The sequence below is a fragment of the Otolemur garnettii genome, unplaced genomic scaffold (genome assembly GCF_000181295.1).
Source record: "Otolemur garnettii isolate 467f Iridium unplaced genomic scaffold, OtoGar3 scaffold00037, whole genome shotgun sequence".
NCBI classification, from domain to species: domain Eukaryota; kingdom Metazoa; phylum Chordata; class Mammalia; order Primates; family Galagidae; genus Otolemur; species Otolemur garnettii.
Window position 1 is genome coordinate 5,975,074 of NW_003852432.1, and position 22,916 is coordinate 5,997,989.

At 37.2% G+C, this 22,916-nt stretch overlaps 1 protein-coding gene across 3 annotated transcripts in view; it reads left to right on the top strand.

Annotated features, from left to right (window-relative positions):
• CADPS2 (calcium dependent secretion activator 2) overlaps positions 1-22,916 on the top strand; it is a 499,168-nt gene that overhangs the window by 125,632 nt on the left and 350,620 nt on the right. For all 3 annotated transcript variants that reach the window (XM_003789780.2, XM_023513206.1, XM_023513207.1), the window contains exon 2: positions 8,411-8,524. In XM_003789780.2, the coding sequence (XP_003789828.1) occupies positions 8,411-8,524 (114 nt within the window). The remainder of the gene's footprint in view (positions 1-8,410; positions 8,525-22,916) is intronic.

Below are 22,916 nucleotides of genomic sequence, written 5' to 3' on the forward strand. Positions count from 1 at the left end.
TTTTAAAAATTCCCATTAGATGATTTCTGCTGGTTAAATTTTTCTTTATACTTAAAAAATAATGTCATGCATTCATTGGCAAATACATAATAATAGAAGACAAAATATGTGCAAAATCAAAACATAGGCTAAAAAATAATATCAACTACCCCAAAGAATAACAAATGACAAATTGTATCAAACTGAAGGAGCGTATGTAATGGCAAGGTTTAGGATTCATTCCTTAATTCTAAACTGGTAAATATTTTTATAATGGTGTGGATGAAGACTGTGGTTAATACTTTATTTTGTTAGTAGGTATAAGAAAGCTATGAGATCTCTGCGACCATTGGATGAAAGAATCAGAATTCTAAAAATAAAATCCACTGAAACAGTGGGACCAAATAAATATAGCCAGATGAAACATGGCTTAGTGAGGCACATGGAAGGATGTTTTAGATTTCGTTGATTATAAGCACTGTGTGAGTCAGTTGATGTGACTGCCAAGAGGAGTTAATTGGTTTTTAGGCTGAATTAGTAGACATAAAGTGCTTAGAATGTGGGAAGTGGTCCTCCCACTTGTCTGTGTCGGCCACACTGTCCTAGGAGAATGCTGATCAGTCTATTCAGGACATTTTGAAAGGGACATTGCTATTACAGTGTGTTTCATCTGCTTAATCTTACAGCTTTCAAAGTGCTTTCAATTGGGGTTTTTATATCAAAGGACCTTATTATTTTAATTAATTTAGATTTAAAATAAGCTTTAATAACAACATTGTATAACTTTAAACTTAGAACATTTATGATCCATTGGATCCAGGTATCATACTTAATTTTATTTAACATGCTTGTTTTAAAACAAACTGGAGTGAATCCTTAGGAGAATGAATACCCAGGATATTAGGGGGAAACTCGCAAAATTTACCCTAAAAAAGGGAAGACTCAAAATCTTGCAATGCCTGTCTTCAAATTCTTGGTCTGCTATATTGAAGAATGAAATCAACATTTAGTTGACTTTGTTTTATTTATTTTTTTGTACTTATTTAATTTTTATTTTATCTGATTTGTTTCATCATTTACTGTGTTTTTATATTTTTTTCCTTTTACTAAGTCATATACACATAGATCATGAATACATTTATGCATTTGTGGGGTACTAGATAGTACAGGACTAGGGTTGTGTGGTAGCCATACGAAAGCAGATTTTAATTTTTTTATAGCTGCCCCAAATTAGAATAGGCTTAGTGAAGTAATACAAGGGTGTGTGGGTGTATGGCTGTGTGTGCCTGTGTGCATGTGTGTGTTTTAATGGCTCAGATGGAGTCTGAGAGCCCACTTGGATACATTTTATAAAGGTTAATGCATTGATTAGAATGTTGAATAAGATGATTGCTGTATGGTGTTTTTTTTTTTTTTATTGTTGCAGTTTTTGGCCAGGGCTAGGTTTGAACCCGCCACCTCAGGCATATGGGGCCAGCGCCCTACTCCTTGGCCCACAGGCGCCGCGCATTACTGTGTTTTTTTTTTCTGACTTTCTTTAAGTTTCTTTGAAATCCTGGAATTTGAAATTAAAAAAAAAAAAAGATATAGCCAAGTTAAAATTTGTTTACCTGAAAGGAGAATTGAAAAGTCAATTGATCTGTTTTCCAGACTCCATGAAGGGTAAGCTAAAAATTATTTGTGATAGATTGTTTCTGTCTGTCCCTTTCTTAAGGCCATCCCATCTTTCACAGTCTGTTTGCGTATGGAAGCAAATTCACATACATGTTCGTATTTGCCCATTTTCTATGTGAGTAGTGACTGACTCTACGTACAGTTCTATGACTTTCTTCCCCAAGATATATTGCAAGTCTTTTCATATCAGTATGTAGAGAAATTTTGCATGATTTTTATGTGGTTAGTAGTATACCACTGTTTAGATGCAGCAGGATTTAATCTCCTATTTATGGACATTTAGATTGCTTTCCATTTCTTTGCTATTGAAAAGTATTATGCAGTGAATAACCTTGTACATACTTCATTTCATGCATGGACAGGCATATCTTTAGTATCAGTCCAATCCCAAAGTGGATTTGCTGATTCCAAGAACAGGTGTCACAGCCCACAGCTGCCATCGCTTGTTGGGGCCGGGGACTGGCCAGGTCTCGCCCGGATTAACTAGGTTCCGGAGGCAGACGTCTAAGCTACCTTGCTTAGGAACAATTTCTGTTAGGTGCCTGAGGGCTATATACTTTAGCAGATGGGAGGGAGAGAGAGTCTTAGGGAGAGTAAAGCAGTCTTAGAAAGATAGATCTTAGTCGTTTGCAGAGCTTAGTGATCTTCAGCAGAGAAGACACCATGCTGGCATTCTACAGGCAGGAGAGGAGACAGAGTCAGAGTAAGCAGGTCCGTGATAGAATGCGCATGCTCCCCACTGCCTTCTCCTCCAGCCTAATATAAGGCTGATGTCATGCCTCTCAACACCACAGGTGTAGAGACTGCCAATTCACCACTGCTCTTGGGAGCTTTTGTGCTTGTTAGGAGAACTTAATCCCTCTCCATGCCCTTTTCACAAAGGTGTGCCATTATTGAGCTATACAGGTATTTCCTTATAACTCTCACTCCTCTTAGCCAGAGGCTATAAACAGGTGCATTTAAAAGGACCTCTCATGTAGTTTTAATTTGTACTATTCCTATTAAGAATGTGGACATGTTTTTATAGCTTAGGAGTCACTTCTCTGAACATACCCATTTTGTCCATTTTTGTTAGTTTGTCATATTCTTACCAATTTTGGGGAGATTAGTTCTTTGGGGGTACAAGTTGCAAGTATTATTTTTTTTCCTGGTTAGTCTTTTTCTATTTTGCTTATGGTGTTTTTGCCATGCAAACTTTATTCTTTTATGCACTTAAATTTGTGCGCTTTAAATATTTTAATAGAGTGTGTATTTTAGAATAGTTTTAGGTTCGCAAAAAAATTGAGGTTGTGTACATGGTAAAGGTTACTCATTTATTTTCTGCCCCTACACATGCACAGCCTATCCCATTATCACCGGGGTTCCTCGTTTGCATTAGGTTCACTCTTAACGTTTTATTTACTAGAGTTTAGATGAGTTGATAGTGACCTATATCTACCATTATAGTATCACTAGAGGAGTTTCACCATCCTAAGAGTCTGTCTGCTCTACCTAGTTGTCCTTCCCTTCCCTGCTAAACCCTAGAAACCAAAGTTATTGTTATCATCTTCATAGTTCTGTCTTTTCCAGAATGTCATACAGTTGAACTTGTCCAGTATATATCTTTTTCTAATTGGCTTCTTTCACTTAGTTAAGTGCATTTAAGATTCCTCCATGTCTTAATAGCTCATTTCATTTTAATGCTGACGAATATTACATTGTCTGGATTTATCATCATTTATATATTCACCTACTGAAGGGCATCTTGGTTGCTTCTAAGTTTTGGCAAAATAAAGATTCTGTAAATATCCATGTATGGGTAATATGTGTGTACATAAGTTTTCAACTCCTTTGGGTAAATATTAAGGAGTGTGGTTGTGTGATCATATGGTAGGAGCATATTTTAGTTTTGCAAGAAACCAACCTGTTCTGCAAAGCAGCTGTACCTTTTTGCTTTCCCATTAGCAAAGGATGAGAATTTCTGCTGCTCCACAGACTTGCCAGCATTGAGTGTTGTCTGTGTGTCCTGGATTTGGGCCATTCTAAAGGATTTATAGTAACATCTCATTTTGGCTTCAATTTGCATTTCTCTGACCTATATGTTCTAAAGCATATTTTTATATGCATATTTATTATCTGTATATCTTCTTTGGTCAGACCTCTGGTTAAGTTTTTGGTCGATTTAAAAAAAATACAGTTGTTCATTTTATTAAATTGTTGCGTTTTAAGAGATCTTTGTATATTTTGGGTAACAGTCTTTTATCACATATGTCCTTTGCAAAAATTTTCTCCAAGTTTATGGCTTGTCCTCTCATTCTCTTGATAACATTTATTGCAGAGCAAAAAAATAATTAATTTTAAAGCCAGCTTATCAATTATTTCTTTCATGGAACTTGCCTTTGGTGTTGTACCTAAAACTTAACACCAAATCCAAGGTCATCTAGGTTTTCTCCTATTATTTCTTTTTTTATTTTCATAGTTTTGAATTGCACATTGAGGTCTGTGACTCATTTTGAGTTCATTTTTGTATTTAGTAGAAGATAACGTGTCTAGATTCATGTGTTCTACTTGTTGATACTGAATTGTTCCAGCACCAGTTTTTGAGGAAACTATATTTTCTTCCTTGCCTTTGCTTCTTTGTGAAATATAAGTTGATTTATGTGGGACGATTTCTGGGCTGTTTTGTTCCATTGACCTATTTGTTTATTTTTTCACCAATACTGCACTGTCTTGCTTACTGTGGCCTTATAGAAAGTGTTGAAGTTGAGTAATGGAAGTCCTCCTTCAATAGTTGTGTTGTCTATTCTGAGTCTTTTGCCTTTTAATATAAGCGTTAGAATTAATTTACTGATATCCACAAAATAACTTGCTGGGATTCTGACTGGAATTGAATCTCTAGCTTTGGAAGAAATAAATCCTGACAATGTGGCGTCTCCATTTATTTAGTTCCTTGATTTTTTTCCCTGGAGTTTTGTAGTTTTCCTTGTATAGATCTTAAACGTGTTTTGTTAGATTTATCCATAAGTATTTAATTTTGCAGTGCTAATATAAATAGTATTGTGTAGTTACTTTCGCATTTGCTTGTTGTTGATATAGAGGAAAGCAGTTGTTTTGTATGTTAATTTTGGAACTAATTAATCCCTTCTTAGTTCCGAGAGCTTTTTTTTTTTCCTGGTGGTGGTGCTTTTGGATTTTCTATATAGGTGCTCACGGTGATCTGAGACAGTATCATTTCTTTCTTTCTAACTTTTGTAACTTTTATTTTCTCTTCTTATTGCTTTAGCTAGAACTTCCAGTACAATGTTGGAAAGGAGTTGTTTCAGATCTTAGTGGGCAAGCTTTGAGTTTCTTACCATTAACTGTGACATTAACTATAGGCATTTTACATGTTCTTTATCAAGTAGAGGAAGTTATCCTCTCTTCTTAGGGTATTGCGTGTTTTTTATCATAAATAGCTGGGCTGGATTTTGTTTACTACTGTTTCTGCATCAAGGATTATGTGATTTTTCTTCTTTAGCCTACTGATCTAATAGATTACATACCTGATTCTTGAATGTTGAAGTAGCCTTGTTTACCTAAGATAAATCCCACTTGGTGATAGTGGGCCACTTTTCCTTTTTTCTGTATACTTTTTTATACATCATTGGATTTAATTTGTTGATATTGTGTTGAAGATTTTGTATTAATGCTCATGAGAAATATTGGTCTATAGCTTTCTTTCTTGTAGTGGTCTTATGGATTTTGATCCATAGTTAGAAACAACTTCCTCATATCAATGTTTAAAAGAGTCTGCTATGTTTTTTATGTTTTTTCTTTTTCTGGTGCCTTCATGGCTTCGATTTTATAAAGTAAAAGCTTTTATCCATTTGGACCATAGCATAGCACAATTGAATTTTTTTTCAGATAACTACCCAAGGTATTCTATCACTACTTAGTGAATAGATGAACATTTAGTGTATAGCATCTCAAATCAGGATACTCACTGATTTGAGATGCTGTACAAATGTTTTGTGGTACATTCTGATTGTATTGGGGTCTATTTCTCGGGTCTGCTCCAGAAGTCTCTCTGTTGGTGTCTACCATAGTTTATTTTGGTAAAGCATCTAGCATTTAGGAAATTATACTTTCTGATAGCTATCCCCAGTGTTAGATTTTAAATTTAATTTCCTTTCTCATTTAATTTCCTTTTCTTTCCCTGTCTTGTCTGTGTGAAAATGTAGACCCTTCTCTGTACTAATAAAGTGTCCATTTGCTAGCTCTTTGTATTTCATTATAATATTTGATGCCATTTCATGTCTGAAGTGTAACTGTACAATCATTTATTCATCCAAAAGTTGAAGACCGATAATTAAGCCAGGGACCTCTGGCATATTTTGTGAACTATTCTGACTTTGTTGGAGTTTCCAAGAAGGTGATTTGGTCAAATCTCCTTTGTTTGAGTTATATCCATGAATTTTTCACACTATAATCTCCAAAAAGTAACTCATAGTTGTAATAGCTGTACTTAAACGATAATTAAACTAAACACTGCAAATATAGCACTTTAGAATAATTTCTAAAAAATGAAAAATACCATTGAAGCTGGACATGGTAGGCAGTTGTCATACTGGTAATCCCAGAATTTCAGGCAGGGGAGCAAGGATGGAGGAAGGCTTGAGGCCAGGCATTTGATCCCAGCCTGGGAAACAGAGCAAGACCTCATGTCTTCAGAAAATAAAAAATTAATCAAGCATGATGGTGCATGCTTGTTTTCCTAGCCATTTGGGAGCCTGAGGCAGGAAGATCTCTGACACCCAGGAGTTTGACTTTGCAGTGAGCTATCATTATGTCACATTGTGCTCTAGACTGAGTAACAGAGTGAGACCCTGTCTCTAAAAAAATTTTTAAAAAATGTCTTTGATAAAATAAAGTTGAAAGAAAAAATACAAAAGTTCTAGTTTTTGAATAGTATATATGTTTATTATTTATCAAATGGAGGAGCTGCAACAAATAATCGTTAAAGTCCCCCTCAGCTCTTGGTTATTCTCACATTCATTTCCCTTTTGACTATTTCACTGGGTTTGCAAGGTGAAGCCGTTTGGGGTGATTCCAGGGCTTGGCAGCTATAGTGCTCTCAGCCATCTCAGCAATCGCTGTCCCATTTCTATCTTTTGTGAATCATGTTTAAAGAGCTAAAGTCATAGACTTAATTTGCCTTGCCTGTACATAGTCACAGAAATACACAAAATGTCCCTGCTTCCATTTTCTTCCTATTACTGAAATGGAGATTGTAATATAATGGCCACATTCCTGCATTTCAGCTTGGTTTAGCTTCTCCTAGAATGAAGGTGATAACATTAGTGAAGAAACGGATTCTCTCCTCCCCGCTCAGGGCAAGAGGGTTTTTTTGCCATCTGGGTACAACTGGGCACTTCTTTGTCAGTCTCTTACTCACAGCAGCAGTTTTCTTTCAAACTGTTGTTTGTTAGACTCCCAAATAAAACACATTTTTTTTTAAAAAAAGCTTGTTTTCCTTATATTTAAATGGCATTTTGATAAGCCTTTCAAATTTCTTTTTCATCAGCCTTCTTTTTGAAGCCAAGTCATGCCAGTTTGTTTAGTCTTTTTAATCTCTTAAGCGTTCTATCCATGGCATATTTCACAATTCTCTCTGTGGATTCCAGAACTGTACTGAGGCCTTCGATAAAGTCTGATCAGGATCGAATGAAGTGAAAAGATCACTCCTTTGCTGTTCCTGATGTTATCTGTGGATTTGTTGTTTTATTTCTAAGACTATGTCGTTCTCTCTCCAGTTACGCATAAGAAAAATGATACTTCTGTGTGACTTAATATGCTCTTCCTTGGGTGAAGTATTAAGCCCTGTAGCCAGGACCAGCTTCAGAGGCATGCACCTGCGGGGTTACAGATTACTTGTAAACCAGCTTAGAAGGGGTCCATATGTGGTTCAATCCTCTGTTTCTGCTGTCCTGAAATTCTTAATTTTTGATTAAGAGATCTTCATTTTGCGTTGGGCACTAAAAGTTAAGAACCTGACCCTGACCTTGACTGTGTTGATGAGTAGAAGACATGGTTGGTGAGTCATATTCCGTATGGGCCCCAACCTCAGTCATAACTATGGTGGCTAGACCCAGGGAGAGGAAATCTGGCTATACACTTGCTTTCCCCTCCCTGGGTCACAGCTATTTCCCCTAAGTGCTTCAGGATTCACTCACTGCCCACCTGTTACAGAGTCTCTGTTTTCTTTTTGGATTTGTCTCCTACCTATTAATCCTTCCTTTATCTCAACCCAGGCATTGACATCTGTTTGTTCATGGTGTCCAGACTTCGGGCACCCAATAGTTACCTTTTCCAGGGGCTTCTTTCTCTACTTCTTGTTCACAACATCATCCCTTCATCTCCAAGTTCTTATCTTCCCTGCTTCCCCTATTTAGGACAGCTGGGAATTTTGTACAATAGTTAATTTACTTTCCATGTTTTAGATTTTCCCTGTGTCTTCAGAGATAGTATGGTGGGGGTAGGCACAAGCATTGTGTCTGGAGTAGAAATTTAGATGTCTTTTCATATCAGGATATGGAGTACATGAGGAATTGACTTGGCAATGTTTTAATTCTAGCCATTAGTACAAGTCCTAGGATAGTTTGCCTTTCATTTTTCTTTACCATAAAGATAGTTCTAAATGTCAGATCATTAGATACACGTACAGCAAATGTATCTTTTGGTAATCATGACATTTTATGCATTGGCTCATTTATCAGCTTGTTTTCTCTTTTTCTTGCAGCTTAACAAACAACAGTTGCAGTTACTGAAAGAACGGTTCCAGGCCTTCCTCAACGGGGAAACTCAGATTGTAGCTGATGAAGCATTTTGCAATGCAGTTCGGAGCTACTATGAGGTAAGTTTAAAGCACTTTGTTTTTTTGGCACTTTGGTGCTTTTTAAATGGATTTCTCATTTAAAACTTTTTTTTTTTTAAATGGGGTTCCCATTTTAAGAAGCTCACTGGTACACGTATGACAGGAAGGCTGTGAGTTTGCAACCTTCTTGAAAGTATTGTCAATTCTGTTTCGCAATTAAAAGCACACATACACTAATTCCACAGCCTGGTTTTAAGAGATAAACAGAATTGGAAATTAGTATCTTTTCAGGAGAAATAAACTGTTTAGAAAAATCTTCTGGCCATGATTGATACAGCTAAGTAGAGTTATCTTTAGGTCCATATGCCTGAATTATCCTTTTTAATCAGGATTTCAATATTAAATTGATATCTTTTGCCATTTTGGTCTCTAAGTTTTATAATAATTAAAGCCGGTAACTAAATTCAAGAGGATAAATTGAATTCTCTCTTCTTCCTAAAGAAATAACATACCAGTGCCATGCTGCTGTTTCTCTGGGTTTGGCTCCTGACTCATCAGGAATTCTCTAGGGATTTCCTGTGAGCACCAGTTTTCACACATGGTCATTAACTGCTTCAGTGAGTTGCCAGTAAATGGTAAGTTTAGGATTTTTTTCCTAAGGATTTCAGAGTCATCAGGGGACTGGATTCCTTCTGTTTCGCAGATACTCTGAACTGAATTTGGATTTGGTCAAAAGACTGCACTTAAGGATTTTGAAGGCCACACGTGGCCCCAAGGCTGCAGAATCCCCACCCCTGCTCTAAACCCGTAAGCTGAAGAAGCATAGCATTCAAACAAGTATTAGACTAGCAAAGAAAGGAAAATGTGGAGACACAAGGAGTCTGAACTTCCCCAAGGCAGGGAATAATTTTATGTCAAAAATTAACTGGATTTACAGATAATTGATTGGGATTTATAAATTAATGATCGTATGCACTCACTGAGGGCTTCATGAAACTGCAGGGGAGTTTACATTACCCTAAGCCTTTGCCTACTGAATGAGATAAAAGTATGGACATATTTACCAAATATGTGTGTGACATAAATCTACTGGCAATAGTGAGTATGTTGGACTCACTATAGTCACTTACTGGACTTTGACTTAGAATATCTTCATTAGCTCAAGAATCTTAAGTATAGGACTTTACCGTTTCTTCTTATAAAGCCCAAGACTTATACTATGAAATCTTACCTTGACTCTTTTTTTTTCTTCTTTTCTTTCTTTCTTTCTTTTTTTTGAGATAGAGTCCCACTCCATTGCCCTGGGTTGAGTTACTATGGCATCATAACTCACAGCAACCTCAAACTCTTGGGATTGAGCAATCCTCTTGCCTCAGCCTCCCACATAGCTGAGACTACTGGCTCCTGCCACAATAATCAGCTAGTTTTTTTGTTTTTAGTAATGTCAGTGTCTTGCCCTTGTTCAGGCTGGCCTTGAACTCCTGAGCTCAAGCAATCCACCTGCCTCAGCCTCCCAGACTGCTAGGATTACAGATGTGAGCCACAGCACCCAGCCCTACCTTGACTCTTAACAAAAAGAAATGTAATGTCCTATACGTGCACTTGCATCAGATTAATAAATATGTATTATCAATTAAATTGAAAATTTATCTTTATATTATTTAGATATAAGTTCTCCCAATTTGCTATTGGTTGCTATTATTATATTTTTTTCTCTCAGATTAATGAATGCTGTTTCTTAAATGATTTTATAATAGCTTTTTCCATCTTGATTGTAGGTCTGTATTTTCTATAGACAATTAAGAATTACCTGTCTGTTCTTATAGTGGCTATACCTTCAGATATTTGTTTTGCTTTACCTATCTTTAATATCTGTAATTTAGTATGAAACCCAAGATATGTTTCTTTGTCTCTACATAAGTTGACCAAAAACATGTCATAATGGTATATTCTTTTTTAAAGAAAAAAAGGTAAACAGTTTCTTTCAACTATAAATAACTAGATCATGCCAAGAGTCAATTTTTCTGGGTATTTGTATATGGTATTCTCTTGGGAGGGGTTGGCTTTGTATGTTTATGTGTCAATTTTAATTAGTATTTAAAGATACTCTTCAATATTTTACATAAAAGCATATAGTCAGGACGTAACAATGAATTTTATATGGCAATATAATTTCTGTCAAGACTTGTTTAAGTGATGTCTTAAGTACTATAAAGTAGTAAGAATAACAAAGAAAAAATCTTTTTAAAATCCATTAATACTTTTTCTCATAAAGTTGACATAATTACCAAAAAAAGGACCCAAATATCTAAACCACCCAATTAGGCTGTCACTATGATAAAGACCAGAACAAAAAAAAAAAAAAGAAGAAGAAAGAAATGTGGTGGCAGGTAGCATACCTAACTACTTAATAAAAGTAAACATTCATAATGTTGATAATTTTATGGATGCTAGTTGTTGTAAGATTCTGATATACATTTATACTTTTTTGTTAAAATCTTTTTTTTTCCTGTTTAAGTTTTTGATTTTTTTCTTTAAACATTGGAAGGCATGAGATGGACACTGATTTTATGAGTGTTTGCTTTTTGTTTCTGGTTGCATATTGTCATTTGTTTGTTTTTCAGTGTAGGAAACTTCAGCTGACTCTGCAGATGGGTAAACATAGGTTTATTGAAATTTGTTACTTTCCAAGCTGTTCTTTCCATCAGATAATCTGCTTCTGTTTCACTGAATTCAGATGGATTTAATCCAAAAATAACAAATTATAAATGTGATGTACAATGGATGTCTCTAAATGTTATTTAATTTTCTTATTGTTAGACTTTTTTTTTAATTTTTTACTATGAAAAATGATTAGGTGATTATTAATATTCTTAAATTGATTATCTTTGATGAATTTCTGCAAGTGAAATTACTGGTGGTAGGTGATAAGTTCTCTAAGTTCTTTTTACACAAATTACCAAACTGCCCTAAAGAAAAGTAGTGACAATTTATTTTGTCGTGATAATATATGAGTGCTATTTTTTCCAGATACTTGATATTATCATGAATAAATGTGAACTGTTTGTTTCACTGATTTTACTGTTAGTGAAGTTTAGCATTTCCATATTTTTATTCATATTTCTTCTTTGTAAATTATCCATGTCCTTTGGGTTTTTCCATTTGAATGGTCACGTTTTAAATCCTGATTTATAGGTGTTGTTTATACACTAAGAAGACTATTAACCTTTTGTTATGCTGCATTTATTTTCTTCAATTTGTTTTTATATCTTTTGCATTTAATTTGTCTAAGTTTCTTAACTCTGATATTAACTCATTTCCTTTTCTAGTAAAATGAAAAATGTATTCACAGTCCAGGTAGAGGCTACACCCCATTATTTCCTTTGGATTCAGAAATCATTAGTGGCAGTGGTTTGCACCATACTCCTCTCTCCCCTGCCTCCTCTTCATTCTAGTTACTACCCCTTTTGGCTTAGTAGCTGTGTGACTTAGGTTCTACTCAATAATTGATATGCTGATGTAACTCAGGCCATTGCTGTGGACCTCTTTTCCCTTCTGTAGAAAAGGGAAGTGTCAGGATCGGCTTCTGACACCACTTATCAGGGCCTGGGACTGGCCAGGTCTTGGGCCCGGCTTAGGTAGGTTCCAGACGCGGACCACTAAGCTACTTTGCTCAGAAACAGTTTCTCTTAGGTGCTTGAGGGCTATCTACGTTAGCTGGGGGGAGAGAGAGAGAGAGAGTATCTTAGAGAGAGTAAAGCAGTCTTCTTAGAACAGATAGCTCTTAGTCTTTGGCAGAGCTTGGGGATCTTCAGCAGAGAGATGCCGGGCTGGCGTTCTGCAGGCAGGAGAGGAGACAGAGTCAGAGTGAGCGTGTCCGTGACAGAATGCGCATGCTCCCGACTGCCTGCTCCTCCAGCCTAATATAAGGCTGAGCTCGTGCCTCTCAACACCACAGGTGTAGAGACTGCCAGTTCACCAATGCTCTCATCTTGTGAGCTCTCTCATGCTTGTTAGAACTAAATCTCTCTACATGCCCTTTTCCCCAAGGTGTTCCGTTACAGGTATTTCCTGTCACTCTCACTCCTCCTAGCCATAGGCTATACGGGCTGCTACAGGGAAGATGAGGGGACTAATATCCAGAATATATAAGGGATTCAAACAACAGTAAAAAAAAAAAAAATCCAAAAAATTTCATTAAAATATGAGCACAGGACATGAATAGATATTTCTAAAAAGAAGATATTCGTATGACCGACAGGCATGGGAAAAAATGCTCAACAATAATGCTTACCAATAGGGTATCAGTTAAATAAACTAAGATATACATATTAAGGAATAATTGGAAGGCACTTGAAAGAATAAGATAGGGATGTGGGAGGAGGGAGGGCATTTGGGGGACCTCACCTAATGTGCATGATGCAATGGTATATTCCAAAACTATTAAGAGTATAATTGTGATGGATGTGTTACTTAGTTCAACATAAGCATTTCACACAGTATATCAAAGCAGTACACTGAACCACACAAATGCATCAATGTACAAAGTTATGATTTAATAAAAAAAAGAAAAAATATGTAATGACATGGAAAGCTGCTTATATTATGTGGTTGAATAAAAAAAATTGCAGAACAAAAAACATGCTCAACGTAACTAGTCAGGGAAATGTACATTAAAAGTACAATAAGATACATCTTACCAGTTAGAATGACTAAGGAAAAGAATAAAAGATTTTTATGAGGATGTAGAGGAAAGGGAACTCTTAGACACTGTCGGTAGGAATGCAAATTGGTATGGCCACTACGGAAAATAGTGTGGAGATTTCCCAGAAAACTAAAAGTGGAACTACTGTGTGATCCAACAATCCCACTGTAGGGTATTTATTCAAAGGAGAAGGAATCAATATATCAAAGAGATACCTGTGCTCACATGTTCATTGCTGCACCATTGGTAATAGCAAAGGTTCAACCTAAACATACATACGTGGGTGATTAAATAAATAAACAAGTCGCATATGTACAGAATGGAATACTCTTTGGTCATACAAAAAGAATGAATTCAGGTCATTTGCAATGATACGGATGGAACTGGAGATGACTGTGTTATGTCAAATAAGCCAGGCACAAAACCACAAATATCACAAGTTCTTATGTGTGAAAGCCACAAAAGTTGATTGTGTGGAGACAGAGTGGAATGGTAGATGCCAGAGGCTGGGAAGGGTGCGTGTAGGGGGTGGAGAATGAAAGGAAGTTGATTAATGGGAACAGTTAGACAGAAGAAATCAATGTGTAATAAGAGGAAGGTTACTGTAATTAATAACATATCATCTATTTCAAAATAGCTAGAAGAGAGGACTTGAAACGTACCCAACATATATAAATGATAAATACTTTGGTGTAGATACCCTAAGTACTCTGACCTGAATTCTGTGCATGTAACTAAATAGCAATTGTATTCCATAAATATGCATAAATATAATGTGTCCAAAAATAAATTTAAAAAAACCTGTGTAAGTCTCTGAATGTTAACTCGCCTCTTTGTCTCTTTGTCCTGGGTGCTTTTGCATCCCCCGAAATGTGAAGAGCCAAAAAAGGAGGATGGCTTGATATTACTTTAGGACAAAGCATTAAGCTGTGACTTTTAAAACCTTATGCACATTCTTACATCTTAGTCTAGAACCCCAAGGAACTTGACCTCAGCAGCCAAATTCTTCCCATGAAATTTGGGACTACCTGCTCTAATTTCACAAATCCATTCCTCGCGTTGGCGTCCCTCCTTTTCATTTATCAACCTTCTTGCCTGACATACCCCAACTCTTGACATGTATTTGAAAAGTAAGTGCTATTATTTAATTATTGGTTTTTTGTAAACAGAGTTAAATTTTAAGGCATTTTGTTTCAGATAAGTACTTCACTTTTTGAGAGTTGATACATACACTGTATTTCTTTGTCTTCCTGCACGAGCGAGAGGGAAAGGATCTGGGAAGATCAGCATTTGAGTATTTCTGTGAAAGTTTTTTTGTCATTTTTACTTTGGAATAGATTTACTTTTCATATTCCTAGGGATGTTTGCCCTGTCAAAATATCTCTTAAACTTTGCAATAATGCCGTGGAAAGGCCTCCTTTTCATAGTGAATTGGCGATTGCTAAGTAAACCAAGATTGGCAGCCTGTGTCAGGAGGGGATAAAAAAAGGTCAGCGTATTCAGAGATGAAATCCGTAACGGGTAATGAGAAGTGAGGTTTTAAATTTGCACTGAGTTCTGCAGATCACATTGTATTTGTTGCTGTTGATATTTGCCGTTTTATTTCACATCATATTTTCATCGATTCTAAGGCTGGCATTTTAAATTAAGTGTTTTGTAAGAACCTGGGAAATGTCTGTTCATGTGTGAGATTCCCATTCTCTTCAGTGTCTGGGCTTCTGCTGCCTGTCTGTGCTCTGCAGAGCGGGCTGCGTTCCTGACGGCGTCCATTTTGTTAGAGACAGGATGACGGGGACATTGTAAACTTTTCTTGCTGAAGATAGCTGTGAAATCATCGTGTTTGAGCATTTGCCTCTTCTTTTCTCATGCCGTTTGAGGGGAACCTTCAGAGTGTGAATTTTCATGCCCACCTACCAAATTTGTGGCAGAGGACAGGACTGGACCTCTTTGTTAAATCTTTGTCTTTGTTCTTCCTTCTGTGTCTATATTTTTATAAAAAGGATACTGGACCTAGTGTAAATTCTCCATTAAGTCAATGATCAAGAGCGCTGTTTCTCAACTGTTTTTATCTCATGGCACACTTGAACCGAGAGTTAAACTTCCACAGCACACTTAAACTATGTTGATCCAAAAAAAGTAAGAAAAAGACTATCCTCACTGTGCTTTGAACATTGTTCACAAGTAATTTAGTTAGTGATCTTTAAAAAATTTATGGCACACATAAGATCCTCTTATGGCACACCAATTGAAAAACCACTGGTCTAGAGACATTCAACCCAAGCTAGGTAGCCTTTAGAGCCATGCGGCCTACTTTCCTGTAACCTTCTCTAATTCCCAGACCCAGGGAGGCAGAGTGCTCGGTTTCGGGTTAACACACTGTCCGGGTAGGGCCTTGACAGGTCTGAGATGCTTACTTGTGTGCTAGCTATACTATAGTCTTTTTAAGGCTTGAAGCTGGCACCCCAGTTCAGAAAGCGTTTACACTCATATCCATTTATAATCCCTTTAAGGGAGCGTGTAACTATCAAGCTCTCTGATATTCTTGGTTCCTTAACTAAACTCAGCCTTAGCAAAGCCACTGTCCTTCCCGAGGGCAAATTCCACGGTGGAGCTGTGAGCAGTGATACTGCTGTAGCTTCCTGAGGGGAAGCCCGGCTGGTCGTGGATTCCATGTTATAAGATCACTCCTTCCTTACCAGGGAAATGCTCTTTAACTGTAAACGCCTTTCTGGGAAGGTGTTTGGTTGCACTTATTTCACTTTAATCATCTTGTTATCCTAACATTTCTCTGAATATCTACCGTGATCTACCTTTTCAGCCCATTGCTCTCTGAGGGGGATAGTTACTTTGTATCAGAAAGATCTTTCTAATTTTAGAGTTAAAATTTGCTTTAAGTTCTATTTCTAAATGTTTTCAGGGGTAAATGATTCCATTTCCCTGATTCTGACCCTGAAAGCATCATGAGGTTTTGTTCTTTACTTAACGTCCTTTTATGCCAATTAAATGTATTTCCTCTGCTCATTGTCCATCAGATTTACTAAATAGTTCCCCTTTTTTTATCATTAAGCTTCTATTTTAAAAGTTTTCCCTCTTTTCTATGGCTTCAGGGATGATTTTTTTTTTTTTTTTGTAGAGACAGAGGCTCATTTTATGGCCCTGGGTAGAGTGCTGTGGCATCACACAGCTCACAGCAACTTCCAACTTCTGGGCCTAAGCAATTCTCTTGCCTCAGCCTCCTGAGTAGCTGGGATTACAGGCACCGCCCACAATGTCTGGCTATTTTTTGGTTGCAGTTCGGCTGGGGCTGGGTTTGAACCCACCACCCTTGGTATATGGGGCCGGCACCCTACTCACTGAGCCACAGGCGCTGCCCTCAGGGTGGTATTTTGAGAGAAAACCTGTAACCTTGTCTGTACAGTCACCATGGGCACTGGTCTCACCTTGATATATTTAAAGCTTTTCTCTCCTATTGTCATAAAAATGGATAAGATTAAACTCTTGGAGCAGAAAGCATTAAACTTAAATTTGCAAGACTGTGACCAGCTACGGTAGTCATTGGTCATCTGTTTCCTAGAACATCACTGGCTTCACTTATAACATTTAACCATTTTCATATTATTTGCTACGAAAATACTTAGTGAAAGGACTGTTTTCATTTGGCACAGCATAAAACACAGTAAAGACACAGTCCCCTTACCATTTTAAATAATATTCATTTTTGTCACTGAGGATTCCTCTAAGACAGAACAGAGAATCTTATTTTCATAAGATCCGTGGAAGGAACATTTTTTTTTCATCTGAATCTAGCTTTGTGCTGGGAGTTTTAGTTCCAGTGGTTGACTTGGTAAAGTAAGATTTGGTGTCTTGAATAAAGACTCTGTTTGAAAAAAAATCAAGTTTTTAAACAGATACTTCCTATTTGTATGGGCAAGGGGAGAATATGAAATTGATATGCATTTATCCCGTGAACAGATACCCACCACCTGGGAGGTGCCTTTCAGGAGTCCTCCAGGGCTCCCGGTTCTACCTTGTTCTTACGGACTTTACTACTTTGTACAGAGTTAAGGTCCATTTCTGATGTTCTCAGATGAGATGTGAGGGAGGACTGTGGCAAGTGCTAGAAGAATAAAAATGATGGTTTCATAGAGCAAAGGATGAGTTGCAGTTTGCTGTATTTTTTAATCTGGAAAGAATTCATGGGGCCATGAACTCGGATGGGAATACTTTGGCTATACATTTCCAGTAACCTCCAACTGAAATTCAGCCTTCACTTACTTATGAATGTAAACAGCAAGTCTCAGAAGTGCTCACGGTAGCTGTGGCTCCATCTCCAGTGGAACACGGACATTCTCGTATCACGTTGTGTTTTACTGCACCTCTCCATTGTTTACCTTCATGAACTGCACTGAAATTACTCCTAAGTCCCATTACATTTTGTTATTTAATGAGTTATTAAAAAACGCATAAAGTACTACAGCAAAAATTTGTTTTAAAAAATTTCTTAAACTATTTATTATGACTGCTTTCCCTATAATCTTACATACTTAATTTTGTGCTTTTAAAAGCATTATCCTGAGAAGGGACCTATGGGCTGTACCAGACTGCCAAAAGTTTCATGTTACAAAAATGCTAAGAAATCTCTGACTTATAGGAGTTGAAAAGGCTTCATCATAGAGGAAATTGAGTTTAAACATGGATTAAGAAAAAGGTAAAAAGCATTGGGAGTTTTTTTTTTTTATCTATTTGGAATTCCAGATCTGTGTGGCTGTTGTAGTTTATGTAATCCTCCTGTACTAGAGTTTCTTCACTGTAAAATGGAGATGATAATAATAATATTATTACTTGCCTCCCTGAATGGTTGACAATTAAAACAATTAATGAATCGAGATTACTATACACAGTGCTTGAACTAAATCATTGTCATTACCTAGAGCACTGCTTTCCCACAAGTATTTGCCATGGTTTTGCACAATTCAGGAGTTAATTTATATTATCATGTATACTGTTTTCTCGTAATTGTAAGCTCTTTCAGAGCAGGATACCATAGTTTATGCAGTTTGGGCATATAATAGATACTAAATTAAGTAATCAAGTTGTCTGAATTAAAGAATTCACCCAATTAAACAAAGATCTACTGAAGTGCTAGTCATGGACTACCATATGTGCTGGAAGGGTAAGGGTGAATAAGGCAAGTCTCTTACTTCAGAGAGCCCTGAGTCTACAGGGAGGCACCCATGGCTAAGCAGCAGTTAATTATTAAAATCATCCTGGCCCGCTTGGAGAAGGTTACCCACAGAGACCATCTCTCTCTTTTAATGCTTTCCTGTTTGAGTTGAGCAAAACTAGAAGACATGAATGTGCTGGCATCAACCTCACAATAAAAATGTTATGCACATAGAAATGGATATTACATGAATTGCTCATGAAGCTGTGAAAATTAAGTAGGATTAGGAATGCTAAGATACTTAGCACAAGGCCTGGATCATATTATGTTCCAAGTATAATTTTAGTTCGAACTGATGAAACTGCCAGTATTTGGCCGTTTTTGCTGTATCAAAAAAGGCAGCTTCATATGAGTAAATTTAACAGTATTCAAAACAGCAAAACCTGTTATCTCTAATAATGGGTAGTCTTATATGTGGCAGTAATCTTACGAACGTCTAGTTTCAGTTAGACTCTAGGTAATTCAGTTTTAGGAACATTACAGGAGATATTTTATCTCCATGGGAGTATTTGGAAACCCCAAAAGGTCCTCATCTTTATACCTCTATGAAGTTATGTTTTATACTTTGACAGTACTTTCAACGTTACTATCAAGTTTATTTAAAGATACACATTTATAACAGCATTAATAATGTTGTATGTGTAATTTGGCTTCTAAATGTTTGGTGTGTCCTCTCAGACCACATTTAGAAATTATAATTAACAGTTATAATAGTTGTATTTTATGATGTTGTTTTTACTGCCACATACATTTGTTGTCTTTGAAATACTTTAGAATGACTCCTTAGGTCTGATGGACACCTTTGACATGATAATCATATTTATTTTAAGTCTGATCAGTTAATATTTCAGTGTCCATAGATTATTTGGAATTGAAATAGTCCAGTGCTCCAAAATTAGGAGGAGACCACAGTGTTTAATTCAAGCATAATGTTTAGAAAACATTATTTTAGTAATGATGGCTTTCTATTGTAAGAATTCTCCTATTTTGAGCAACTGTTTTCCTCTTTGAGATGGTTTATGTGGTCTTTGCTTTCTAAGTTATAATAAATAGTTGCAGAGAGTTTAGTTTTTCTTTCCTCAATGAATTTTAATCTGTGCAAGATTTTGATGAAGTTATAAATGATAATTTTCTCCTTTTGTGATTTTTTTCAATCACCTTGAAATATATTTAATCCTTTTATATGGTATTACTTTAGCTTGACTATTGAGTTCTCTGTTCTAAAAAATTCTACGTCACCTAGAAGAATTTAGACAATCTTCTATCCATTTTTCTTATAAAATTGTGTGCACATTTGATGCTGTAGCATGGACAGAGGTGTTAAACTAATGATTGTTACAGATGGGTGGGAAAGACCCTTCAAGAGGAAAGGAATTAAATATATTCAACCTCTGTTCATGCATGATGTGATGAAAACAGGAGACTAGCCTTTCCTCTTCTTTCTGCCCAGTGTGTCTTTGTATTAAATTGGCGTTATTGTATGCTCTACTGCATTCACAGGTAGAAGTCCTGGTGTGAACCTGGCCCTCTACTTTCTTTAACGGGATAGTCAGACAAAGAGGATACTTTGAGCAAGTGCAGAGCAGAGAGGAAGGGCTGTGTTCGGGTTTTCTAGCTTGCTCTCCTTATGCAGAATTCCGTGCATGAAGCCACAAGCTCCTTTTGTCTCATACCCCTTCCACCTCTTATTTTCTTCCCTTCCCCTCCTTCTTTCCCCTCTTTGCAGAAACCTCTGCATTAGTCAGGCTGGCCCCCAAGGCCTCTCTGTGGTGACTGATGGCTGCAGTCGCCTCCTCCCATATGGGAAGATCCTGGCTTGCCCAGAATGGCAATCATTGAAAGTTTATCTTAAAAACAATAATTGGTGGGCAGTGCCTATGGCTCAGTGAGTAGGGTTCTGGCTCCATAACTGCAACAAAAAAATAGCCAGGTGTTGTGGCAGGCACCTGTTGTTCCAGCTGCTCAAGAGGCTGAGGCAAGAGAATCACTTAAGCACAGGAGTTGGAGGTTGCGGTGAGCTGTGATGCAACGGCACTCTACCCAGGGCCAGAAAGTAAGACTCTGTCTCTAAAAAAAAAAACCAAAAAAACAATAATTGGAGACTCCACCTGTCCCATGAGCCCGAGCTCCCTGGACACATTTTCCAGAGGACTTTCTCTGACCTTCCACCTCGCCCTTCTTCTCCGGTCCTCTTCTCTGCTCCCTCCATTCTTTCCCCCTTAACCCGATTTGTTTCTGCCCCTTCCTTACCTTTTTACCCCAACTCATCAATCATCCATGTTAAGGCACTTCCAAATATTTAGGAATATAATGGAGAATGTGGATATGACATTCTTTGAACAGTCATCTTAAGGGGTAATGGTTGAATTGTGTAAAATCCACATACAAAGTTTCCTCCTTTGTGAAGTTTCTATTGTTTTTAATTTTTTTTTTTAAAGTAAAGCATGTGGGCTATATGGCTATTGTGCTAAGAGATAATAATTAAGTAGTGCTTAAATATTTTCTGTCTATAATTTTACTACATGAAGGAAATCCTTATTTCCACCCCCCCCCCAAGATCCGATCTTAAATTTCAGGCCCATTAGCTAAAAGGTGAAAGGGATGAAAAGATTTCAGCGGCTGAATGCTGTGTAAGATTTTCTATATTAAAGTATTATTTACTCGGCCTAATTTTGAAGCTACTTCATTTTAACGATTTACTTTTGCATATGAAACTTATTACCTTTTCCATTCCCACATAACTTCCATATAGAAAGATCTAAACTGGATCATTTGTAGGTTAAGTGTCATGAGTCAGTAGCTTATATTTTCTGTAAACATTTGTATGTGGCCTTATCAGTTTCATGTTCTTGTTTATTTGATTTTTTAATGCAGCAAGAATTATTTATAGTCTGTGTTTTTATGTGTTTTTACCCTCAATTTACACATTTTGAAGTTGCCAGACTCCTCAGGCATTGCTCCTAAATATCTGTCATCTTTACTTGCTTGGTGGGTCCAGCCTGAAAAGAAGAGATAACTTCTTAATTGGGTTTTGACAAGCCTATTTAAGAAATCAACTCAAAATAATAAAAAGGGATAGAAAATGCCAAATATGTTGAAAACAAGCTGTGGGACAAATCATCTCCTCACTTCAAAAGTACGAATATGAAGAACAGATGTATTAGGATATATTATTCACACTACAAAAGGAATCTTCATTTGGCCATTTAGTTCATCATGAAGTTTGGTTAAGTGGCAAACTTTGTGGCGGTATTGAAAATCACATAGGATGCACATGTGTTGCAGAGATTTTTAGCCCTTGAAATTTCACCTCATGTTGCAGTAGAACAACGATATATTCACATTCCAGGTAGAAATTAAACTGTATTATTTCCTTTGTATTCTATTTTCTTGTTTATAAATCAGTTCCCTTTCTGGGCCTGCTTCCATCCCCAGCCCCTCCCAAGAACCGTCACATTAGAACACGGAATGCCCCTGGTCCCTCCTCACCTTTGAATGCCTCCCCCAAGGATTTACCCACTGGAAGGAGAAACCAGGCAAGCCTGCCCTTGTGTGTGGAACTTTCTGTTGGCTCAGAATCCCTTCAGCCTCTGCTCTTCCAGACTGTTAACCTTGCCAGGGTTTTTAATAGTTGTACAATTTGGGTTTTTCTTTGCAATGCATTGTATTGAGAGGTTCTAAGCCTTATAGCAAGGCGAATTTTGACCATGGGAAATTCTTTGTCCATGGGAAAGTAGTTTTCTATTTAGAGGCAGAATTATATATATTCCAGGCCTCATTTAAAGGAAAACAACCTCGACTTGGGGTGCGTATAGAAGAGAGGTTCCTTTTTTTTCGAGACAGAGTCTCACTATGTCACCCTGGGTGGAGTGCCATGGCATCACAGCTCACAGCAACCTTTAATTCTTGGGTTTAAGTGATTTTCTTGCCTCAGCTTCCCAAGTAGCTGAGACTATAGGTGCCCACCAGGATGCCTGGCTAGTTTTGGGTTGTAGTTGTCATTATTGTTTGGCAGACCTGGGCTGGATTCAAACCTGCCAACTCTGGTGTATGTGGCTGATGCCCTAGCTGCTGAGCCACAGGCACGGAGCCAGAAGATAGGATCTTTTCATGTTTTTAAGACATAGACAGAACAATATTTGCTGCTTTTAAATTGCAAGGCACAGAAATCTCGTATGGGTTGTAGAAGAACAAGTATCCATAGGCTCAAGTTATCACTGTGCCAGCTGGGTTCCTTAGGGAAGGAGAACCCTATCCTAGGAGACAGGGTTAAAAGGCTTGACCAACCCCAGCTAGGGACAGCAGCTCTACTATGAAACTAACTTACAGCTTTCGTAGGAAAGCTATAACCCAATTATAGCCCAAGAATATGGGGAAAGGGGGAGGGGAGAGGAGGGAGGAGGATGGGTGTAGGGCCCACACCTATGGTGCATCTTACTAGGGTACATGTGAAACTTACTAAATGCAGAATATAAATGTCTTAACACAATAACTAAGAAAAT